This window comes from Botryllus schlosseri, chromosome 2 (assembly GCF_051294905.1).
Source record: "Botryllus schlosseri isolate E-star chromosome 2, Bs_hap1, whole genome shotgun sequence".
Lineage (NCBI taxonomy): Eukaryota > Metazoa > Chordata > Ascidiacea > Stolidobranchia > Styelidae > Botryllus > Botryllus schlosseri.
Genome location: NC_137237.1, coordinates 29,548,224 through 29,570,891, shown reverse-complemented (window position 1 = coordinate 29,570,891; position 22,668 = coordinate 29,548,224). Strand labels below are relative to the sequence as shown.

Sequence of the window (22,668 nt, the reverse complement as noted above, 5' to 3'; positions counted from 1 at the left end):
GAGTTGGTAATATTAAAGCCACCTGAAGTGGCAGAAGTCCTCCGAAAATATATCGGTAGACTGAAGGAGAAATGATAGTCGGGCTACTAAATAGAATGTGTTGAGAGACAGCACAGGAAACTCCTGGAAAAGGATCGGGAAGAAAATTCTTTCCGCGATGAGATCGATGGCACTGGCGAAGTGATCTCTTTTCAGGATGCATGGAAGCCGGTTCGGCCCTCCAAACATTTTGAAGCTCTGAAAACCTTTTGTGGATGACTGGCAACATTCTTTCCCTCAACGGCTACTGTTGAAGCCGATATTTCCCAGATTCGCTGGGCGAGAAATGAATTTAGGAGAAACTTAGCTGACCTAAGTTTGGAAGCACTGTTACAGTGCGAACGATTGAAGTCTATTCAACAGATGTAACAATCAGCTGTTGAGCGTGTTTGTTAGGCTTTTCTTTCTTTTTTTTGCTTATTGGCACCGATTCCGACGGATACTGCAAATTTTGTGGTTTCGTTTGATAATATTAACCTATGAAATCGTTAGGTTTTTTCTTCTTCTTATTGTTTATTGGCACTGATTATACGTGGATGCTGCACATTTTGTGGTGTCATTTGCGAAACTAGCCCGAATAAAGCGTTTTTGTGACTAATTCGAGGCTGAAACTATCTATTTAGAGGACGATGCCAAAACTGCCAAAAATAAAAATCGAAAAATGCCAAAAATAAGTTATTTTTGGCTGTTTTGGCATATGCCAAAAATAACACGGCCTGGCTATACGTGTTTAAATCATACTAACATATAACTTACAAATGACGATGTCATATATATATATATAAAAACACCTAAAATGATATCCTCAATTACGATTAGTAATATACAGTGGTGGCCTTACGATTTTCACGGTTATTTGCAAAAGGATAAATAAAATTTGCATAAATGTAGGAGGGGGCCCCCTCATAAAATCAAAGTAAGCTCTTTTAACGGGCGCAGAAATTAAATGATTGACTACTGTTCACGGTATTATATTCTACATGGGTACATGTATTTTCTCAGTTATTTGCAAAATGATAACATTCGCGTAAATGTAGGAGGGTGGGCCCTTTAGCTAATGGCAAAGTGGATAGAGATCATAAAACCAAAGTGAGCTCTTGCAAAGAGTGCAGAAATTTAATGATCGACTACTGCCTACGCCTTACCTTACCATATTCTACATTAGGGCTCTTCAAAAATGACTTTTTTTTCTCAAATCGTACTGGCCACTTGATAAAATTGTTAGGTTACCTAATTTAAGCCTACACACAAAATTTGGTTCAAATCCAGCCAGTAACCGCTTTGCTACAGGAGAAGAAAGTTTCTATTAATTATATAAAAATAAATATTAAAAAATTTGAAAATTCTCTGTTCACCCCATGAAAGTGTTAGGCTGTCTATAGAAACGATGCTCACTTTTTTTTTTTTTTTTTTGGCTGTCCGCCAACATATTTATTGCTTTAATAATTTCAATACATATAATTTCAATTTATATTTTATCGCGCGCACTCTCATTCACACACATGAAATATGCAAACACAATGCACACACTCTCACATACACATTCATATTCCGCCGCGTTCTTTTCCGTTTCGTCCATCATCCTTCGTCCGTTGGTATTCATCATCCTTACTTTCGTCTTTCGTCTTTCCTTCTTTCGTCATCGTCCTTATTGTCGTTTCCTTCCCCATCGTTTCTTCTTTCTTCGGATAAGAATGTTTGAATTTTTTTTGTCCAGTTTTTTATGCTCTCATTTATGAGACTTTCTTTTTGCAGTTTGATTCTCTGCAAAATTTTCATCAGGATGACTTCCGCCGTGTTCTTCCTCCATGCTTTTACGTCTGACAGGTATGCGTTCGATATGTCTAGGTGCTGTTTATATCGCAGCACCGTACGCTTGAATATCGATATCAGCGTCAATTTTACACTGTCTTCATTCAGCTTATTGTGAAGTATCACTTCTCTGTTCGTATGCCCTAATTGGAGGGCCTTTTCTATATTCTTCAGTACTCCTCTTGTTACTATGCAGTCAGCGAAAACGTGCTCCACTGTCTCGTCTTTTATTCTACAAAATTTGCATTTATACACCTCAGTTTTTCTTTTAATCATTCTTAGCATTCCTCTTTTAAATCTTTTTAGGCCGAAGATATATCCATCCTTTGATATCCTATAGTTTATGACCTTCTCTTTATTAGATGGTTGTATTACGAGATTTTTCTTAGACCTGTTCAGTTGGCACCAGTTGATATTCGGTGTCGTAGCGTCCTCCCTTTCATTCAGTTTTATTGTGGTTTTGTAAATTTCTTTGAAGTTGGTTTCTTGGAGTTGTTTTTGTTCCCAGTTTAATTTTTTGTAATCCCGTAAGGTGGTTGCCCAATCTTTGTTTGGAATGTCTCTGTGTGGAACAGTGTTTGTGAATAGTTTGGAATTAATTGGTTTGATCTTAGAGCCTAATTGGTATACCGCGTGTTTTTGCCAGAATTCTACAGGAGTTTCAATGTTTGCCAAGTCTTTCATTTTGATTATATTGCAGGTTGTTGCTTTGTGTTCTGGGGAGGGAATAGCCATTCCACCTCTGCCTTTGTCCTTGATCAGGATCGATCTCGAGATTGTTTCCATCTTTTCAGGATGGTATAAGAAGTCAAAAAACAGCTTATCAAGTTCTTTAATATGCTTTCTTTCAGGAGAATAAACTCTCGCCACGTACAACAACTGCGAAGCTGCCAAGCTGTCCAAGACGATTTTCTTCCCTATCCAGGTAAGATCTCTCGCTTTACATAGGTTTAGGATATTTTTAATCTTCGCTATCTTTTGTTTCCACATATCTTGTATGTTGTTCTTCCCCAACAGATGTCCCAGAACCTTTATCTGCTCTTTGTAGAACTGATTTAGTTCTGGGTTTTTCATCTGTTTCTTAGCTTCTTTGTTTGTAGCGAGGATTTGGGTCTTTTTCCTATTTAATTTTTGGCCAGTAGCCAATTCAAAGTCTTGCAAATGTTCCAAGATTATTTTGATTGATTTTTCGTCAGTGACTGTTGCTGTTAAGTCATCGGCATATTGTTGCAATTTCATCTCACTGCTGCTTCCAAACGTTATGCCATTTATCTTTCTGTCTTTTGTTATTCTTCTTGCTATAGGATCTGCTGCAATCGCATACAGCGACATGCTCATTGGGCATCCCTGTCTTATGCCTCTTTTTATGTCTATAGTTTGTGTTATCTTTCCGTTTATTACTACGTTGCTTGTTGCTTTTTCGTATGTCATTTTAATATATTTATATATGTTTTTGCCGAGATTTAGTGTCTTGATTATTTCCAACAGGTATTCATGGTTCACCATGTCGAACGCCTTCTCTTGGTCGAGACTGGCGATCAAGAGCGGCGTATTTTTGTGTTTGGCGTACTCAATTGCAACTTTTATGTTAAGTGAGGCGTCGTAAATTTTCCTCTCGTTAATGCTGCACTTTTGAGTATTCAATATTATATCGGGCATAACGTTCGACAACCTTTTGTTGATGATTTTAGACAAGATCTTATAGTCTGTGTTTAGCAACGTTAAGGGACGATAGTTCCTCAAATCTTTGATATCTCCCTTTTTGTAAATAATCTTTACCATGCCTACTGACCATGATTTACACGATCGGTTGAATAGGAATGCGTTGTTGAGCACTTCCTTCAGTTCGCCTTTTATCGTCTTCCAAAATATTTTGTAAAACTCCGCTGAGAGTCCATCACTCCCTGGTGACTTTCCCCCTTGTAGTTTTTTGATCGCGTCTTCTATCTCGTATTCTTGTATTGGTTCATTTAGTGTCTTTCTTTGCTCTTCCGTTATATGACTTCCATTCATCTCATGTATGAAGTCTTTTTGTTTGCTGTCATCAATCGCTGCTTTTTTGTTCCAAAGATTTTCATAGAAGTTCGTGACTTCTGTAGTTATCTCGTCTTCATCTGTTAGCAAATGTCCGTTTTCGTCCACTAGCTGTTCTATGTTTTGTTTGTCTAATTGGGATCTCAACCTTTTGAAAAACTCTTTACTTGGCTTTTCGTTTTCTTCACGATCTGTTATTCTGGTTAATATTTGGCTTTTCCTAAAGTCTCTCTTTTCAATTTCTTTAAGTTCCGATATTAGCATCTTGTACTCATTTGTGCTTCTTTCGGAATTGTTTAACTTATTTGATAGTTCGCGATGTCTATTCCTGTTTTCAGTGTTGAATTCCTTTCCTTTTCTAATTAGTAGATCTTTGATCTTTATTTTCATGGCATCCCACCATTCGGTAATGTGGCTACACATATCTTTTTGGTCCTTGTATAGACCGTATAGCTCTTTTATCTCAGATCTTACTGATTTGTTGGTATAGATTTCTACATTGTTCTTCCATATGCCGTTGCCCCATTTATTTCTTTTCTGCTTTTTTATCGTTAGTGTGCCCATATACACGTGATCGGATGTCATATTTATTCTGTACTGGAAATCTTGCACTTCCAGTTGCATATCTTTCGAACAATATATTCTATCTAATCTTCTTTCTTGCTGAGATCGTTTCAGCGTGTAGATTCTTTTGAAAGGGTGTCTAGCCCTGAACACATCTACTAGTCTGTTTTGTATACATGTGTCTACCCACTTTTTGGCCGCTGCTGTTAATCTGAAATTTTCAACAATTTTCGCGTCTCGTTTGTCATATATCAAGTTGAAATCGCCACAGATTATTTTACGGTCCATTTCTGGCCTAATTTGTTTATTTAGCACGTCGTAGAAGCTTGTTTGTGCTTTCCCTACGTGTGCAGGTGCATATACATTCCAGATCTCTGTTGTGTTATCTTCATTTTTTAATCTAATTATTTGTGCCCTGTGTTCTACTATAATCTTATGTCTCACCTCGTAGATTCTTTCCAATTCTTTTTTAACTATGATCGCTGTACCTTTAAAGTACTTTTTATCTTTGAGTGTAAACGCCTGTGTGTCTTTCTTATCTATACAGTTTAAGTAAGTACTGTAGTCATTTTTGTCACACCAATTGTTTATGTAATCTTTGTCAATTTTATGGGTTTCTTGGATACATAGTACGTCAAATTCTCTTTTCTCTAGCATTAGTTTCAAGTTATTCCAACTGCTATGTATCCCATTAACGTTGATAGTGACGATCTTGAAAGTTATTGGTTGAAGAGGGGTTTGAATCTATTTTCCGTTCTTGTTTGGGAGTTCAGATTTTTATTGTTTGCAAAGCGATTCTTTTTGCTTTTATTTCTTCTTTTCTTTGGTGTGGCTTGTTGCCACCTAGTTAGGATTTTGTTCTTCTCTTCTTCTGTGAACATGTTTTCATCTGGGCTTTCCAGGTCGTCCATTTTGTTTTCTATGTTATTCGTTATTTCCTGCATTTCCTTTTCCGTGTCAGATCCGTCTGACGACAAATCGGGTAGGTATGCTTCTTCTTCGTTTGGGTTTTCATTTATTTCCTCTGTTTCAGTTTCTTCATTCGACAGAGTTTCATCAGCCGTCTTTTGGCTATTTTCTTCTACATCAGCCTTCTTCGGCCTATTTTTTTCTTCGTCAGTCGTCTTCTGGCTGTTTTGGTTATCTTTTTCTTCCTTCTTGTTGTTCTTGTTAGAATTCAGACTTGGAAAGTCGTCGTTCTTTTTGCCACATTCACTTTGTCTATGGCCGGGTTGCTTGCAATACCAGCAAACCATTTCATTTTTGCATTCTTTTGCAGTGTGATCTTTCCCGAAACACAAGTTACAGTATTTCTCCACAGTGATGGGAAGGAACACTCTGCAATTGGTCCCCTCTACATCCATTATTGCTGGGATGTTTTCCTTTATCGGATCTTCCAGCGCGACTTTTCTGAAGCCGTTGTAGATATCAGTCCCTTTGTGGTAGACCTTTTCCACTCTCACTACACTTCCACAATTTAGGGCCATTACAGCTTCTTCTACCTCGCTGTTCTCAATTTCAGTGGGAACAGCACGTATGTTTATGTAAAACCATTGTTTTCTCGGCTTGTATAGCCTGACAGTGTAGTTTTCCGTTGTTATTTTCCCCTTAGTCTGTTTCATTATTTCTGGTCTTGTTGCCTCAGTTCTGTATGTTATGTTGTAAGCTCTTTTCCCGTTTTGGAAAAGGGCTTCAATTTCCGCGGCCGTGTGTTTTAGCTTATCATGTTTTGTTGCCAGTTTGATTACATCCTCTAGTTCTACCTCTTCATCAAAGATTAGGTCGATAGACCTTACTCTGTCTTTCATATTCTTGTTCTCGCCCGAATGGCGATTTACTGTATCTGTACCGGTGCGGCAGTTGCTTTATTATTGACCTTTTTAGGCTACCAGAGCTCGGGATGGCTGTTTGGTATGCTCACCAAATTTGGTTCAATTCCAACCAGTGGAAGCGGAGTTATTGCCGTCGAAAAATTTGGATTTGAATAAAATAGTATTTACGGTGAGCACAACTATAATAAATAAACAAAGAATCGGTCACCGTAAATACTATTTTATTCAAATCCAAATTTTTCGACGGCAATAACTCCGATTCCACTGGTTGGAATTGAACCAAATTTGGTGAGCATCGTTTCTATAGACAGCCTAACACTTTCATGGGGTGAACGGAAAATTTTCAAATTTTTTAATATTTATTTTTATATAATAAATAGAAACTTTCTTCTCCTGTAGCAAAGCGGTTACTGGCTGGAATTGAACCAAATTTTGTGTATAGGCTTAAATTAGGTAACCTAACAATTTTATCAAGTAGCCAGTACGTTTTGAGAAAAAAAGTCATTTTTGAAGAGCCCTATTCTACATTGATGCATGGATTTTTGTGGTTATTCGTAAAATGAGAATTGATGATTGACACCTCTTTACGGTACAATACCAAGATTCTTTATGGATACAAAGGATTCCGCGGTTATTCAGAAAATGGTGATACTTGAAAAAAAGCGCGTAAACCGGAAAAATAGTTGAAAAATGTGCGTAAACCGTGGAGGGGGGGCTCGAAAGCGCATAAATCAACCTGGGGGAGCCCTAGGCGACCGCCTACCTCCCCTACCCCAAAAGCCACCACTGGTAATATACCAACATGTAATCGAATCACAACACTGAGGATATGGCACGCTGCCTATACAGGCGAAATTACGGAATGCCATCCACGGTCTTCTTGAAATGGCGGGGGGGTTTCGTTACGATAGCTCGACGTACAGTACAATGCCAAAGGAGTGAACAACATTAATATGCGGCAACAGATAGCCGTGAATTACTAGCCTGCCCATTACATATTGTATCTTTTGACACGGCTTGATTTTCTTACCCTCAACGCAGTTTAGTGCCATGTTTCTGCTGTCGGGTGTATCGAAATCTATTGACCCTGTATGCTGAAGAGCTGGAGATTGAAATTGTAACGCCACAAAATTACCTCCACCTCATAGCCCACCAGGCTGCACCAAACTTTTGGTTCCTTGTTGACACGAAAAAGTGCAGCGGTGTATGGGCAGCAGTTATGAAGGTTACATGCATGTTTGGTTCAACTTATCTTCGTGAATCAACGTTTTCTGACATGCTCGTCATCAAAACTAACACAGAACACGCCTCACTGCTGCACATCTGAAAGAATCTCTCACAGTTGCAGTGTCAAGTATTAAGTTACATATCGGAGTACAGCGCACTAGTGGATAGCATGCAATGCCAGGCTTCCCCAGTAATAATATAGAAACAGATGACATGATTTCTAGTCCAAAGTTGGACATGATTTATTTAAAAAATTGAGTTGACTGTTGTTGCATAATTTATAGAAACATGGTGTGAAGTAATTCATGGTTCCTTAAAAAGGTTTGTGGATAGCGAGTTGAATGAGGATGTTTTGATTTTACAAGACTGTATTAGAAGTTTTCCCACAATGTGATTCCCGCCCAGTGCTATGAATATCAATGTGGAAATTCAGTCTGGTACGGGTAAACGGGGGAGTGAATGGTAGCCCGCCGCTTCAATCAGTACCCAAGAAGTAGCTCTTGGCTGCAAAAACGTTGGTGACCCCTGTTTTAGAGTGAAATTCAAGTTCTCAAATCCCAAAAAGATACGTGGCAGTTGAATATATTGTAGAATACTTGAAAATCATAAATGTCGTCGCGGGCGGCGTGTTTGAAACCCCTGCTCTAATAGAATGGACTATGTCGCCACGACTCACAAGAACTGCATGACTATTGACTATCAAGCAGTGTGGGGATCAAGTCACTACCTTCGAGTCACGAGTCATTTCGAGTCATTGCACATTTTGACTCGAGTCAAGTCAAGTTAATCGATTTTCGAAGGTAACTCGAGTCAAGTCAAGTCACTGGATTTTTGGGGGTGACTCGAGTCAAGTCGAGTCACGTCAAGTCAAGTCACGAGTCAAGTCACAATTCAAGTCAAGTGGCCTTTTCGAAGTATGAGGAATGATTACGTCATTGCATTTTGCTAGCTGTCTGAAATACAGATTGAGTGGTCATTGATTTTGAAGCGATGAACGAATATAGAGACAAATATACACGCAAGAAGGCGCTGTATCGCTCGCATATACGTAGAACTGCTAACTACGTAAGTAATTGCATAGCCTCAGTTTATAGTTACCAAATAAAATAGAGAATAGAGAAACGAATTGATAAGATGCAACGCATTACCCATTTACATATCAATATGGTTCAATTCGAGCCTGCGCCAATGGTTGAGGATCGAATATATATAAATTATATTCGAATTCAATTTCAATAAAACAAGAGGTTTTGTTAATGTAACAACATGGAACAGAAATAGACATTTTGCTATAAAATTACTTTAATTTACTATACTAGTTTACGACAGCGTAAGCTGTAAGCTTCCATCACTTCGTTCGCGGTGAATTTATTTGTGAGAGAACAATGGAGACTCAGTAAAACGCACGATCATTGAATGATTGGTCGCTCTCATGGGTTACATCAGCGTTTCGCGAACAATCCGAATATATGCAAGATAAAGTGATTTTTATCGACACCGTTCACTTGATGATTTGAAATTGACTCGTTAATTTTGCTCCGAGTCAAGAGTCAATTCACATTTCTGATACTCCAAGTCAAGTCAAGTCATTTTAGCAAAGTGACTCCAGTCAAGTCAAGTCACGCGAAAAAGGTGACTAGAGTCTGACTCGAGTCATCCCATCACTGCTATCAAGTATACACGTATCTCTGATTTGACGCCAATACGCTACCAATGTCTCAGTTCATGCCGCTCAGTGCATTAAAACAGAATTAAATCTTAAAACTGCAGCAACACTTCATGTGATAAGTAAGACACGAAGTTTGGGCTTCCCGCACCTGGTAACTATTAAAAAATACTCTGGTAGACTATAAGCATAAACCTACAATAGTTTGTCTTTAGACCAAACTCGATTACAATGCGGTAGCTGCGTGAGTGTTGCGGTCCTGCTGAATAAGTGAATATATGATTGAAGAAGTAGGATCCATATAGTTCGACAGGTATATTTTTTTTTCAGATATAGTGTACGAGAATAAACGAAAATACGAAAACAAAATGTAACAAACACAGAATTCCGCCAATATTATATTTGAGTTTTATTGTAACAGGAACACGCTTTACATCACGGCGCGGGCAGTGATGGCAGTTAAAATGACAGCAAGCATTCTGCTGACGTAGGAAGTAGCTGCTCCGTTGCATGCATCTGAAACAATGTCGTGAAAGCAACTGGAGTATGCGGGTACAGTAAAGTCATGTATTCCCGAAATTGATTAATTGCATAGCGTGCGTGTTACACACATTTACATATTACATAGCTATCATTTTAACTATCGGAAAACGGAAATCATGCCACTGTCACTAACTTTGTTACGAGCGTGACTCAAGTCATCACCGTTCATGTTAATTAGTCACGGCAATAATAAATCAAGGCTCAAGTTGGATCAGCAGTGAACTTGATGCTTATCTATTTAGCAATCGTAACCATGTTTTTTTTGCATTTTGACCTCAAAACATTTCGCTATCATTCGTATCCAGTGTCCATCCTTTCGGCGTTAGCTATTCTGGATTAGGGATTGTGTGAACCACTGAAAGACTCAGGTTCGTGTGAACGAGAACCTTTTTGAAAGGTTTTGTGTGACGAGAACGTGTAATTATGACTTCACGTCACGATACATTGCTAATTCCAACCCTACATATCAGTGAAGGTGAAGTGATATATAGCCTACGTACAGTACACGCTAGCGACGACTCAAGTAACATTATGCCGCAATACCGAAGTACATGCTGACTGGCAAGGGAATATAAGTTTACGCCCTAGGTTTTAGACAGACCAGACAATAATGTATTCAGTGTCTGACTATTGCGACATTGATATTAAGCAGGGTGTAAAACGGATTACTATACTTTCTATTCTATACTCTATTACCCCATTAACAATTTATACAGTAGCCAACACCCCAATCGCTGGGATTTGGTTTTTATGATAAAATAAACATATTAAATCAAGATGTATCCCGTGCACCAGCTAGATCTTTTTACATTAGACAACAATATATTCTTTATATAAATTTCATTCATTGGTTGAATAAGCATCATTCACTGACTACCGACACGTGCCGTATTTCGCTCTTGATGTCGTGTGGTTACGATGCAAGCTCACAGCAAACAGTCACTAAATATTCACAAACAAAAAGCTGGATATCTCAAGCAAACTTTTGTAACTAAGCAGGTAAAATTTTTGAGATTGGTAAGGTGCGTACTTCATTAGTGTTAATTTTGTCTAAGCTAACAGCGCCATGCAAATAGTGGCCCGAGGTTGAAATGAAAAGAATTTCAAATAAAGATGAAAATTTATGAAAATAGTTCACAGTGCAGAACCTATCAAGGTTCGTTTGTGAATGTGAACCTTCAAATTTCAGAGGTTCACACACAGAACGCGAACGTGAACCTCCCGTTCACACCATCCCTGGTCTGGATAATATTCAATACGGATACATAGTGTAGCCGCGAAAGAGGGATGGAATCTTCCACGTATACACAATAGAGATGTAGCCTAACTGTCCTATCCAACACCCCAAGATGACGCGTTTCTGCCTGCTTCGTTAGTTTTATTTTATACAGACGAAAAACGGTTTTCTGAGGGACACTGTAAAACCCGCAAAACCTGTAAAACTAGCAGGGTTTTGCGGGTTACTACTAGGGGGGTTTTGCGGGTGACAAATCGGGGAGAATAGCAGGGTTTTGCAGTTGACTAGGAGGGTTTTGCGGTTGAATAGCAGGGTTTTGCGGGTGGCCCTACTGGAGCCTCGGTACGTTTTGCCTGATATATCAGGTGGGCAGCGATGATTATCCAAGTTGAAGTAATGTAATAAAAAATAATAATAAAATATAGCATAGTGTAAGCACACTCAGCATAGGACACACCGATTCCATACAGTGCGGGTAGAAAAATGGATTTTGCGGTTAACTAGCAGGGTTTTGCGGGTGATAAAGCGGGTTTTGCGGGTGAATATCAGAGTTTTGCGGGTGATAAAGCGGGTTTTGCAGGTGACTAGCAGGGTTTTGCGGGTGACAAAGCGAGTTTTGCGGGTGACACACATAACAATACCAACAAAAGCAAAATTCCAACCCTACATATCAGTGAAGGTGAAGTGATATATAGCCTACGTACAGTACACGCTAGCGACGACTCATGTAACATTATGCCGCAATACCGAAGTACATGCTGACTGGCAAGGGAATATAAGTTTACGCCCTAGGTTTTAGACAGACCAGACAATAATGTATTCAGTGTCTGACTATTGCGACATTGATATTAAGCAGGGTGTAAAACGGATTACTATACTTTCTATTCTATACTCTATTACCCCATTAACAATTTATACAGTAGCCAACACCCCAATCGCTGGGATTTGGTTTTTATGATAAAATAAACATATTAAATCAAGATGTATCCCGTGCACCAGCTAGATCTTTTTACATTAGACAACAATATATTCTTTATATAAATTTCATTCATTGGTTGAATAAGCATCATTCACTGACTACCGACACGTGCCGTATTTCGCTCTTGATGTCGTGTGGTTACGATGCAAGCTCACAGCAAACAGTCACTAAATATTCACAAACAAAAAGCTGGATATCTCAAGCAAACTTTTGTAACTAAGCAGGTAAAATTTTTGAGATTGGTAAGGTGCGTACTTCATTAGTGTTAATTTTGTCTAAGCTAACAGCGCCATGCAAATAGTGGCCCGAGGTTGAAATGAAAAGAATTTCAAATAAAGATGAAAATTTATGAAAATGGTTCACAGTGCAGAACCTATCAAGGTTCGTTTGTGAATGTGAACCTTCAAATTTCAGAGGTTCACACACAGAACGCGAACGTGAACCTCCCGTTCACACCATCCCTGGTCTGGATAATATTCAATACGGATACATAGTGTAGCCGCGAAAGAGGGATGGAATCTTCCACGTATACACAATAGAGATGTAGCCTAACTGTCCTATCCAACACCCCAAGATGACGCGTTTCTGCCTGCTTCGTTAGTTTTATTTTATACAGACGAAAAACGGTTTTCTGAGGGACACTGTAAAACCCGCAAAACCTGTAAAACTAGCAGGGTTTTGCGGGTTACTACTAGGAGGGTTTTGCGGGTGACAAATCGGGGAGAATAGCAGGGTTTTGCAGTTGACTAGGAGGGTTTTGCGGTTGAATAGCAGGGTTTTGCGGGTGGCCCTACTGGAGCCTCGGTACGTTTTGCCTGATATATCAGGTGGGCAGCGATGATTATCCAAGTTGAAGTAATGTAATAAAAAATAATAATAAAATATAGCATAGTGTAAGCACACTCAGCATAGGACACACCGATTCCATACAGTGCGGGTAGAAAAATGGATTTTGCGGTTAACTAGCAGGGTTTTGCGGGTGATAAAGCGGGTTTTGCGGGTGAATATCAGAGTTTTGCGGGTGATAAAGCGGGTTTTGCAGGTGACTAGCAGGGTTTTGCGGGTGACAAAGCGAGTTTTGCGGGTGACACACATAACAATACCAACAAAAGCAAGGCATATTCAGGTAATGTATCTTTTACAATATCATTCCCTCATGGCAAAAGTGGTTCGGTCATCTAATTATACCTTTATTCATTGTTTTGTCACCAATTGGAAAACTATGAGTGCCCAAAACTTCTGATTTGATGTACCAAGACCATAAACACACTCAAGCAAACAATCTCAATTACTGATGATTTGCTGGTTTTGCGTACGGATATTTGGGTTTCCTTTCATCAATAATTATCCATTCCATGATTTCTTGGGGCCATGAAGTGATGATATTGTAGAAGAAAAGATACACATATTACCTGAATATGCCTTGCTTTTGTGGGTATTGTTATGTGTGCCACCCGCAAAACTCGCTTTGTCACCCGCAAACCTGCTAGTCACCTGCAAAACCCTGAGTGCTAGTCACCAGCAAAACCGGGAGTTACAGTTAAAGGAAGAAAAGAGCGTATTGACTAAACAAGTTCTTCAGTTGAAAATAAAATATTACGAAATGAAATTGAAAACTGCTGGTTCGGAGTAATATCCACGTTCCTATTTCTGTTGTTGTTTCATTTATTATTTTATTGTTACTGCTTTACTACACATTACTTATTTCCCGTTCGAGATGCTGCATCTGTTGTTGTTTCTTTCATTTTATTGTTACTTCGTTACTATATTAACTGCTTGCTGTAGGGCACATTTATTCCCCGTATATAAATTCAAATACACAAAAGAACTATAAATAAATATACGATATAGTAATAGTAGTTAAATAAATATTGTAGTAAAAGCGAAAATTATATCATCAATTAAGGTGTGCATGCAAGGGCCCTACTCAAAAGTAATTTTCTAAAAAGGTATTTCTGACAGCCCTTCCGGACAAAGTGTCGTTTTGTGACGGTGCAGTTACGATGTTTACATCGTAAATATTTGGCTCCAGGTCATCTTCTTCGGGCATCGGTTGTTTTAACGCAACTGCCACGTTATGCAGCACGCAATTGATAATATTATCGCCACGCTGCTCTGCAATTTAGTTCTGAGCGGGATCCGGAGAGCACGGAATCTTTGTTTCATAACTCCGAAACATTGCTCGATTCTTGCTCGAGTCGTAATGTGTGCGCGATTGTATTTTTTCTCCTGTTCAGTGGTCGGATTGATACTTGGAGTTAGAAGGTGTTTTAATAACGGGTAGCCATTGTCACCTAACAGAATTCCGTCAATATTTCCGTCGTTGAAATCGTCGGCCAGTCTTGAGTTTCTAAAGATTCGGGAGTCGTGGCACGAGCCCGGCCAACGCACGACAATATTCATAATTTTTCTGTCCGCATTACACACCACTTGGACATTCAGGGACATGAACCCCTTTCTATTGCGGAACGTCTCCGCGTTATCTCCATCGGGGGAGACTATTGGGATGTGCGTGCAATCAATAGCTCCAACAACTCCTGGGAATTTCTTGACCTTATAAAATTCACATTTCAGTGTTGCAGTATCTTGCATCGAATGCATAAAACTAATTTTGTGCTTTGATATGGTGCACGCCACACGGTGTACACTTCTTCGTGCAGTGTGGCGAGACACGCCAGCAAGGTCTCCATCGGTTACTTGGAAGTGTCCCATAGCAAAAAAACGCAATGCTATGGTCAATTGAAGCGGAGGGTGCAGGCCATGACTCCTAGCTTGAAAAACCTCGCCCCCTTATATAATATCGAATATCTCAATAACGGCATTTTTATAAAATCGATATCGTTTTATGAATTCTTCGCCATCATATTTCTCAAACGGATTCTTAGTATCCCTGAGGCGCCTGCGTGGAATCGAGTCAGATTGCAGAATCTCAATTTCTTCAATTAAAGCAGCCATTTCTTTGATTATTATTCGCAGAATGGCCGATATATAGGTTTTGCGGACGACAACAATCGGAACCGACGCTCGTTACCTAGCGACGGCTTTGGGCCATGACGTCATTTTGATAAAAATAAACCTGGCAACCACTTTCGGGATTTTCACATATCGGGTGGCGCGTTAAGCTCCACTCAGTTAAGTTAAGTGTGAGGATACTTTATGATCTCGAAGTTGAGTTCGAGTAACAGGTACAACTCAGTTGAGTTGCTACAGGCACTTAAGTTGAGGAAAGTTTATGATCTCCACCCATAATGCCCAAGTAGAACGCCTCCAGGGGCATTCGCGCCTGGCCGAAGGGATAACGCATTGGTAGAGCGTCTGACGTGACGATCTGCAGATCATGGGCTCGAAAACCGTCTTCGTCAGACCAAAGACAAGCTTATCAAACTGGTATCCACGGCTTCCCCGATAAGCGACGGGAGTCCGGGATTGCATGGAGTTGAAAATGGAGGTGCTGAATCGATGACATTTCGGTTCCTGGGTATAACCATGACGATGGTGCAGTGCTATACAAACTTTGTCACTTTCAGTCCACACCATTTATCGCAACCGTCGCAGTTAAGATTATGTCTAGTAAGTTTATACTGTCACACAGTTATTCATACACGCACTCAACACGGTACTTCTATATGAATTTTGATTGCAAATTAAAAAAAACAGACAGAAATATAGACAGATAGTGTCGCCACATAGCGTCACTGACACTATGACTTGAATTACGATAAGATAGATCGCGAAATTTTCCAATAGCCTACCTGTAGAACAGAGGCACGATTCAGTCTGTACACCGAATGCATTCAGTTGCTGACAACCGTCGCCAAAAATGGAATCTCCTGAGCACGACTTTGTGACTATGCCTGAGAATTACAGATTTTTATTAAAATACCTAGAGCGATTTTTTTGACCTAAAATCCTTCCTACAAAATCCTAGAATTTTGCAACTTATCTTCATTTCTGGTTAAAATGGTCTGTCAGTACAAAGTTATTAGGCCTGAGATAACTTTTTTGACTAAAAACTGACTTATTTTCACATGAAAAAACTTTATTTGAACTAAATCTGGACCTATGAAGAATTCCAGTAGTTACATCACATATTACGGAAAAGCTAATAAAAATTTGTTGGAGCACAATGAGATACTTTCCTACATTCTCGGGCACAAAGTGTCTGTCCTTACTAAGTAGCTTGCCAAGAATGGAGAATGCACGTTGAACAGTATTAGGTGATGGCTGGCAACACTGAAGGTGATGGCTGGCAACACTGTGTGCACAGTACACGGCTAGTGACACACCGTGTTGTTTCATTCTGACAATTTTGTCTACATCACAATTTTCCATCATGCTCTTGTTTATATAAAAACCAATGCCCATTGCCCAAAGTCACTCAACTATGACAAGTCGTCCGACTAATAAGCGCAATGTTACGAGAGTACTGGAGCGCAAAATGTTGCACAAAAGTCCGTCGGCGCTAACCTGCAGTAATGGAAATACTTGCTTGCCGACCGTATATTTCGACTTTTAACGGTTATTTCTCGAGAATTATTTGGCTGTGTGTGATTTCAAGGATTACAGTATGTATTTCAACGACATTAAAACGAAATATTTATAAATGGGTGACCTTCAAACGAAATATACCTTATATATGCTGCAATATCAATCTTGGCGTAGATCGAAATTATTACTAGTCGGGATGCAGGATCATTGCTGGTCATGACCGTCCAGTTTTACAGTCCACCATAGCCGCACGAATTCGATGACCTGGTATCATTGCCCAATGGAACTGGAGTACTCACTGACTGGACAACCAACCTGCAACTCTGCAAGCAGACAACTACCACCCTTCGCACCGGGATTTCCGACTAGCCTCCGCGTCTAAACACATGTCTGCAGCACCTTTTCTGCAATAGACGAGAACTTAACTTGTAGAAACCTTATCTTCAAAGTCCTCAGATGTGAAAATAATTTATTTTTTATTTTTCGTCTTATACCTGACCTTGCAGCACATTTCCAAGCATACTGTTTTCTCTCTCGTACGATTCTTGATTTCTCTTTAACAATTTTAAATCTGACAACAAATTTACGGGTGCTTTCTGTGATATATCCATGTAATTGGATGACACGAAATATAGGTAGTCCAATCCATTTTGTTGAAATTTCCATCAGATCAAAACACCACAAGATTGCAATATAAGGAAAACGATTGAACAGCGCCTAAATGATTTGGATCGGTCATTTCAATCAGTCCCCCACCTTGACCAAGAGCATGTAAATAAGAGGCATATACAGTCCAGGAAAAGATAACAAAAAGGACCAGCAATAAAAATGTCGACATATCATATCGCAGTCCAGCAGGCTGAATACTGAATAGTATTCATTCAGTAGAAACAGCTTGCATGTAGGCATGGACATGCTTGACGACTGCCGGTGCCGGTAATGGCCATTCTCGGTAACGTCCATTCTCGGCAATGGCATTCTTGGTAATTACCATTCTCGGTAATGGTTTTCTCGGTATTGGTATAGGACCGGTTCATAGTGGGCTGGCTGCACGAATATCGACCAGTGCACCACGAAAAAATGAACGATTGGTGAATTGTCCAACCCGCCAGGGCCAGATAGTATAAGCCACTTCTGAGAGCGATTCCATGCATTCATATTCCGAGTCATCAATTTGGGGTTCGCATGGAATATGGAATTGAGATACCGTCATCAGTTTCAAAAGAAGCGATGAATTCCGTTGATGTTGCATAATTCCCCGCATGCAGACCTGAATAAAAATATAACATACTAAATGAATAAATACACTAAAATCAATCTCGTACCAAACTAAATATATTTGCGAGTGCACCCTTTGAGGACTGCCCAAACAAGAGAAAATCAAGGATGCGTTTTGCAGGCAACAGCAACTGCTTATGGCTACAATACAAAGTATGCTTGATATAGTCTAATGCCGGCTTCAACTGGTTTCCATGTAGGCTATGATTGGAAATTTCATTTATTGACAGATGTAATCATTTGAAAAATGCTCAAGGTCACTGATAATGACAAAGCAGAACAATACGATGAAAATGATATAGCCACTTCAAGAAATTCAGGCTTTGTGACAACCCCCGACACTGTACCATGACCGAGGAGAAAAGACTAATACGGTTTACAATGAGTACAAGGTTGTGCAGCATCAAACAATGTCTTACCTGTGCAGTGTGCAGCTGTCCTCGCAACATCATATGGTATCGTGATTTGTGATGGATGGCTGAATATGCTTGACGGGTAACTCAAGGCTGATCTTAGATTATCTGCAGATAGTATTTCATTCCAATCTGCAAACAGAATTATACAATGTTAAGCAATGGTACTCTTCAGCAGTATACAATTAAATCTTACCAGCCAGCCGCTTTCCACATCCGCACGAAGACTCATCTGAAACAACAGCAACCACCTTGACCGGTTTGTTAGCAAGCGAATAATTATTTCAAGAGTGATATTCCATAGTCTTCTCTCCATTGGTGGACTTCTCCCAGTGAAATCATATGCTGCATAAAATATGACCCATGATTAGGATAATATAAAGACATGAAGGATGAACCATGAACGTATCATATCACTAGAACTCTATATTTGACATTTTTCGAACGCTACATGTACTACAGTAGACTTACTACTAATACTACGGTACTGTACCTTTGATCCCACTCCTTCTGAAGTGACGACGTTGAGGATTGGATTTATTGGGAAGCGAAATAGAACAGGACAGTCTCTATCAGACACTATTTTGCTTCTTTCTTGAGCTATCCTTCCTTGATGCTTCATTTTCTTGACCTTCCACAGCACATCCAGTCATATTTGCGCCGCGAACTCCAAATAATCCAACCTACAACGGCGTTCGCCGTAAGGCGCCCTACTACATAACATCAAGTTGTGCAACATTTCTCGCTCCATGAAAATACGTTCGGACGACTTGTCATAGTTGAGTGACTTTGCCATTGCCCAAGCAGACTTGTCTCAGTTGTGGTTCGTTGAGCATAACACCATGCCAACTTATTTGTTTCATTGGGCCATTTATGATTCACAATGAGCAGACAATGGGCCTTCTACAATGGTATAGGCCGATAAATAGGTCTACAAGCTGTAAAATATCAATGATAAGTTCACACACAGTGCAAACATCTACGATACAAACGAAATGCAGGTTGCAAAAAAAATTTGACTTTGTAAACAATTTTGACATTTTTTGACCTAACTCTACAATTTTGAGAAAATTTTGACTTTTCCTACATGTCATAAAAAATCGCCCTAAACATAACACTGCAATGCATTCACTCGATGTATTTAAAACAGTTTTTACGTAAAACTATTGTAAAACAGTGACTTCATGTTTAGTCGCGACTTCTTACCGCTTCCTGTTATCTTCGCACATTTGGTAAACAAACTACTTTGGCAGTCTTTCAACTCGTAGTTTGATGACCTTCCAACGTAACATTTGATTCCAAACGCTGCAAGTATAATCATTGCTGAGTCGATCTCAAACATACAGATATACCAATAGCAGTCGACACGAATTACTAAGTGAACAAAATTCCGACTTTATTTTGGAATCGGGAAAGGAGGACTTTTTCGAAATATTAAGACTTACAATACTGGAGTAAAATCCGGAAAAATGGTCAATTTACCACGAAATTGTGGTTGGTTGACTAAAAAACGGTCAACTTTCCGGCTTAACTCCCGAAATACAGTTTCTCTTTCACATTTACCGTTGGTTGACTAAAAAAAATAAAGGTCGTCACTTACGTTCGGACCACGAATTTCCGGTTGAGCATCATTTATGCTCATTTTCACTCGAATCTATCCATCATCTTACCTTTAAAAAAAGGAGGACGAATTGTCAAAAAGGAGGACGTTTAGGCGTCCTCGGAGGACATTTTTAAAAACCCGAAAAAGGAGGACAAATCCTCCTAAGAAAGGACGTATGGTAACCTTATTTATACGATAAAATCCGCAGGAAACTATAACTATGCTAAGGTTGTAATACGTCCTCTTTTAAGAGGATTGGTCCTCTTTTTTGACTTTTTTGCAACTGTCCTTGGAGGATGCCCAAATGTCCTTTTTTAGATTTTGTCCTAATTTTTGAGAATTTTGGTTAAATATATGATAAAATTCGACAGAGATACATTAAATCAGCACTGAAGTTGCGCTCCAGCGGCTATTTCGGGAGTTGAGCAGGAAAGTTGACTTTTTTTTTCTTTTTTTAGTAAACCAACCTCAAAGTTGGTAATAATTAACCATTTTTCCGAATTTTACTCCAGTATTGTGAGTCTGAAAATTTTAAAATAATTTTCACTTTTCAGATCTCCAAAATATGGTAACCCTATAAACTATACCCTCTAAATATTACGATATTTAGAGTACAGGTACTAATGCCTACCAGATACACCATTCGTGAAAACACTCACCTGATCCAAGGCTCATCAATAGCACACATGCTGCAAGCAAAATGAGCTTCATTCTTATGTAAAGGTATAATACTACAACGAATTAATTTCTGCAAATGAAAGATGTAGAATATGTATGACGCTGATTAATTTTTCCCAGGGTCGAAACAGTACTTTGACAAGTCTCCCAAAACACGACAATTACGTGGTGAGATAGCGCAGTGGTAGAATCGGCAGCAGCCACACCCATCCGTTGCGGGTTCGAGTCCGACCGAGGTCATTTTCAGAATTCCCACACCAAAGTGTTGGAGGTTTATCTAGGGTCCTCCTCGCCACCTCATCCGCGTAAGCGGTGCCTTACAAAAAGCCTATAAGTTGGCCGTGCTACATGTCGGCAGTTACAAATGAAGAATATCGGTGTAAATGACCATAGTGATCGACAAACACCATGAATACCTCAAAACAAAACCGGACACTTACATTAATATATTACGATGTTACGATTTGGAGGGCTTCGAAAATATCGTACTTAATATACAGTGATTATTGATTTTGGTCCAGTCAATACCCTAAAAGCATAAAATGACTTGACGTGACCCGGCATTGTTAAAATTGAAAGGATTCGTCATTGAGAGACGAAATTTTGCGTCAATTTTCAAGTAATCAAATATCCCGTTACGCAAAATAAATTAATCCTGCATTACATGGGAATTAGAAGGAAAACAACTTTTACAAGCTAACATGGTGTAGTCCTCCAATTCATTTCAACCACAATATAGCCAGGCACGGCAATATTTGCATGTCAGATCGCACGAGCCAATGTCGTTAAAACTGGTTTAGATTTCATAGCGTTGGATCATTTATATTCACGATGTAATCGATGGCTTCCGCAATATTTATTCTTCCCTGGACTTAGCTCTCATTTTCGGTTGCGGCTCCACAGGAAATGATGTATTCGCACGTACTGAACATCCGAAGCCAGAAAGCACTCGACGCACTCGACAGGAACCAAATTTATGTGTACACTAGACCAGTCATGTCAAACTCAATTTAAACTCAATTTAGGTCGCTGGGCTGATTCAGAGAACCGGGCATGCGGGCTGGGCCAGTGAAATGCTGCCGAAATGCTACTTCCAAATAAATAACTTTTTTTTCAGTGGGTTGTTTCATTAACCAGGAATCGCATGATATGTTTTAGAGGTGGCCAGGCCATGCCCGTTTCATGCTCAGACGACATATCACAAAACCAGTATTCAGAGAAGCGCCTCCAAGTCAAACTCAAGTCTCGCTCAACAGAGCACAGGTTGAGTTCGACTCAACTCGACACAGGGTTTAAGAAGATCCGATACACAATGAGCAGCATTTGCGACTGAAGGTGTTGTTAGAATAGAGCCCGTTTGAATAAAAAGCTTGATAGTGAAACATTCCCATGAAAAACAAAGGTATGGATTAGGAGGTAACATTTCAAATACAATTTGACTGGCTCGGCGACAAGCTACCAATATAATTAAACTGGGTCCGCAACCAGAATTGAGTTTGACATCCCTGTTATAGAAGCATTTTGCTATCATTGAATATTGATAATAACCTCTGCGACGAAGAATACTGTTAATTGAAATTATTGCGTTAACTTCACTACAAAATTCACGAATTCTACGGTTTTAGTAGAACATTGTTCTACAAGCCTATATTTTAACGACATTTCGAGTAAGCTATATCTAACAATCGGGTATGTGGATGGCTATTTGCTATGATTGTAATAAATTTGTATTTGATATTGTCACTTCCAAGGGAGTTCACTTCTCGTCTATTATGATCAGGAAGGCATGTTGATGTGAAAACTGCATCGTCTTAAGGGCGGCGTCTTGTCTATTGTTCTTTCTGATTAATAAACGCATCGTGCAATCCAAGATTTTAATGAGTGCATTATCGGGTATACAGCAAAGTCACCGGGTGGCGCGACAGCAACTTGCATTATTACGAACTTCGTATTGAGCTCGACGTAGTAGATTTGTGAGATGAAGTACCCCTAAATGACTCAAAGGTGCCATATTTGCCACCGAGGCAAAGAGTAAATAAAGAATAACAATTAACATGCAACATATGACATCAATTTGGGGATTTTGAAAAGGGGTACCAGCCCCTACACCAGAGGTGGTCAGTAACGAAGTACTTCTACTTTTTTGAAATACTCAAGTAGTTTTCCTCTAGTTCTAGTACTTACTCAAGTAAATAGAATCTTCGCTACTTCTACTTCTACTTCGTAATATTTTGTGATCTACTTACTTACTTTTCGCTATTTTCAGTTAGTCAAG

General features: G+C 39.4%; 1 protein-coding gene and 3 long non-coding RNA genes across 4 annotated transcripts in view; 1 reads left to right on the top strand and 3 right to left on the bottom strand.

Annotated features, from left to right (window-relative positions):
- LOC145457805 (uncharacterized) overlaps positions 1-22,668 on the bottom strand; it is a 569,341-nt gene that overhangs the window by 54,211 nt on the left and 492,462 nt on the right. The window lies entirely within an intron of this gene.
- Positions 1-22,668, top strand: part of LOC145457855 (uncharacterized) — a 383,081-nt gene that overhangs the window by 320,834 nt on the left and 39,579 nt on the right. The gene's annotated exons all lie outside the window — the stretch shown is intronic.
- Positions 9,471-20,465, bottom strand: LOC145434394 (uncharacterized). Its single transcript, XM_080311748.1, has 4 exons — positions 20,375-20,465; positions 19,319-19,417; positions 15,686-15,787; positions 9,471-9,690 (listed from the first exon to the last, which is right to left on the bottom strand). Exons 1-4 carry the CDS (start codon positions 20,424-20,426, stop codon positions 9,605-9,607), a joined length of 339 nt encoding a protein of 112 aa, XP_080167874.1. The 5' UTR covers positions 20,427-20,465; the 3' UTR covers positions 9,471-9,604.
- Positions 17,061-18,898, bottom strand: LOC145434395 (uncharacterized). The gene is made up of 4 exons (XR_013913376.1): positions 18,606-18,898; positions 18,309-18,457; positions 18,119-18,244; positions 17,061-17,691 (listed from the first exon to the last, which is right to left on the bottom strand). It is a non-coding gene; the product is annotated as an uncharacterized LOC145434395 (long non-coding RNA).

Bases quoted from the DNA above. Each gene is read 5' to 3' on its own strand.
- LOC145434394 (XM_080311748.1), bottom strand. From the start codon at position 20,426: ATGAAGCTCATTTTGCTTGCAGCATGTGTGCTATTGATGAGCCTTGGA. The intron at 19,418-20,374 runs GTGAGTGTTTTC...TTATACTTGCAG, and splicing joins ATTGATGAGCCTTGGATCAG to CGTTTGGAATCAAATGTTAC. The intron at 9,691-15,685 runs GTAGGCTATTGG...ACATTGTTTCAG, and splicing joins ATCGTGCCTCTGTTCTACAG to ATGCATGCAACGGAGCAGCT.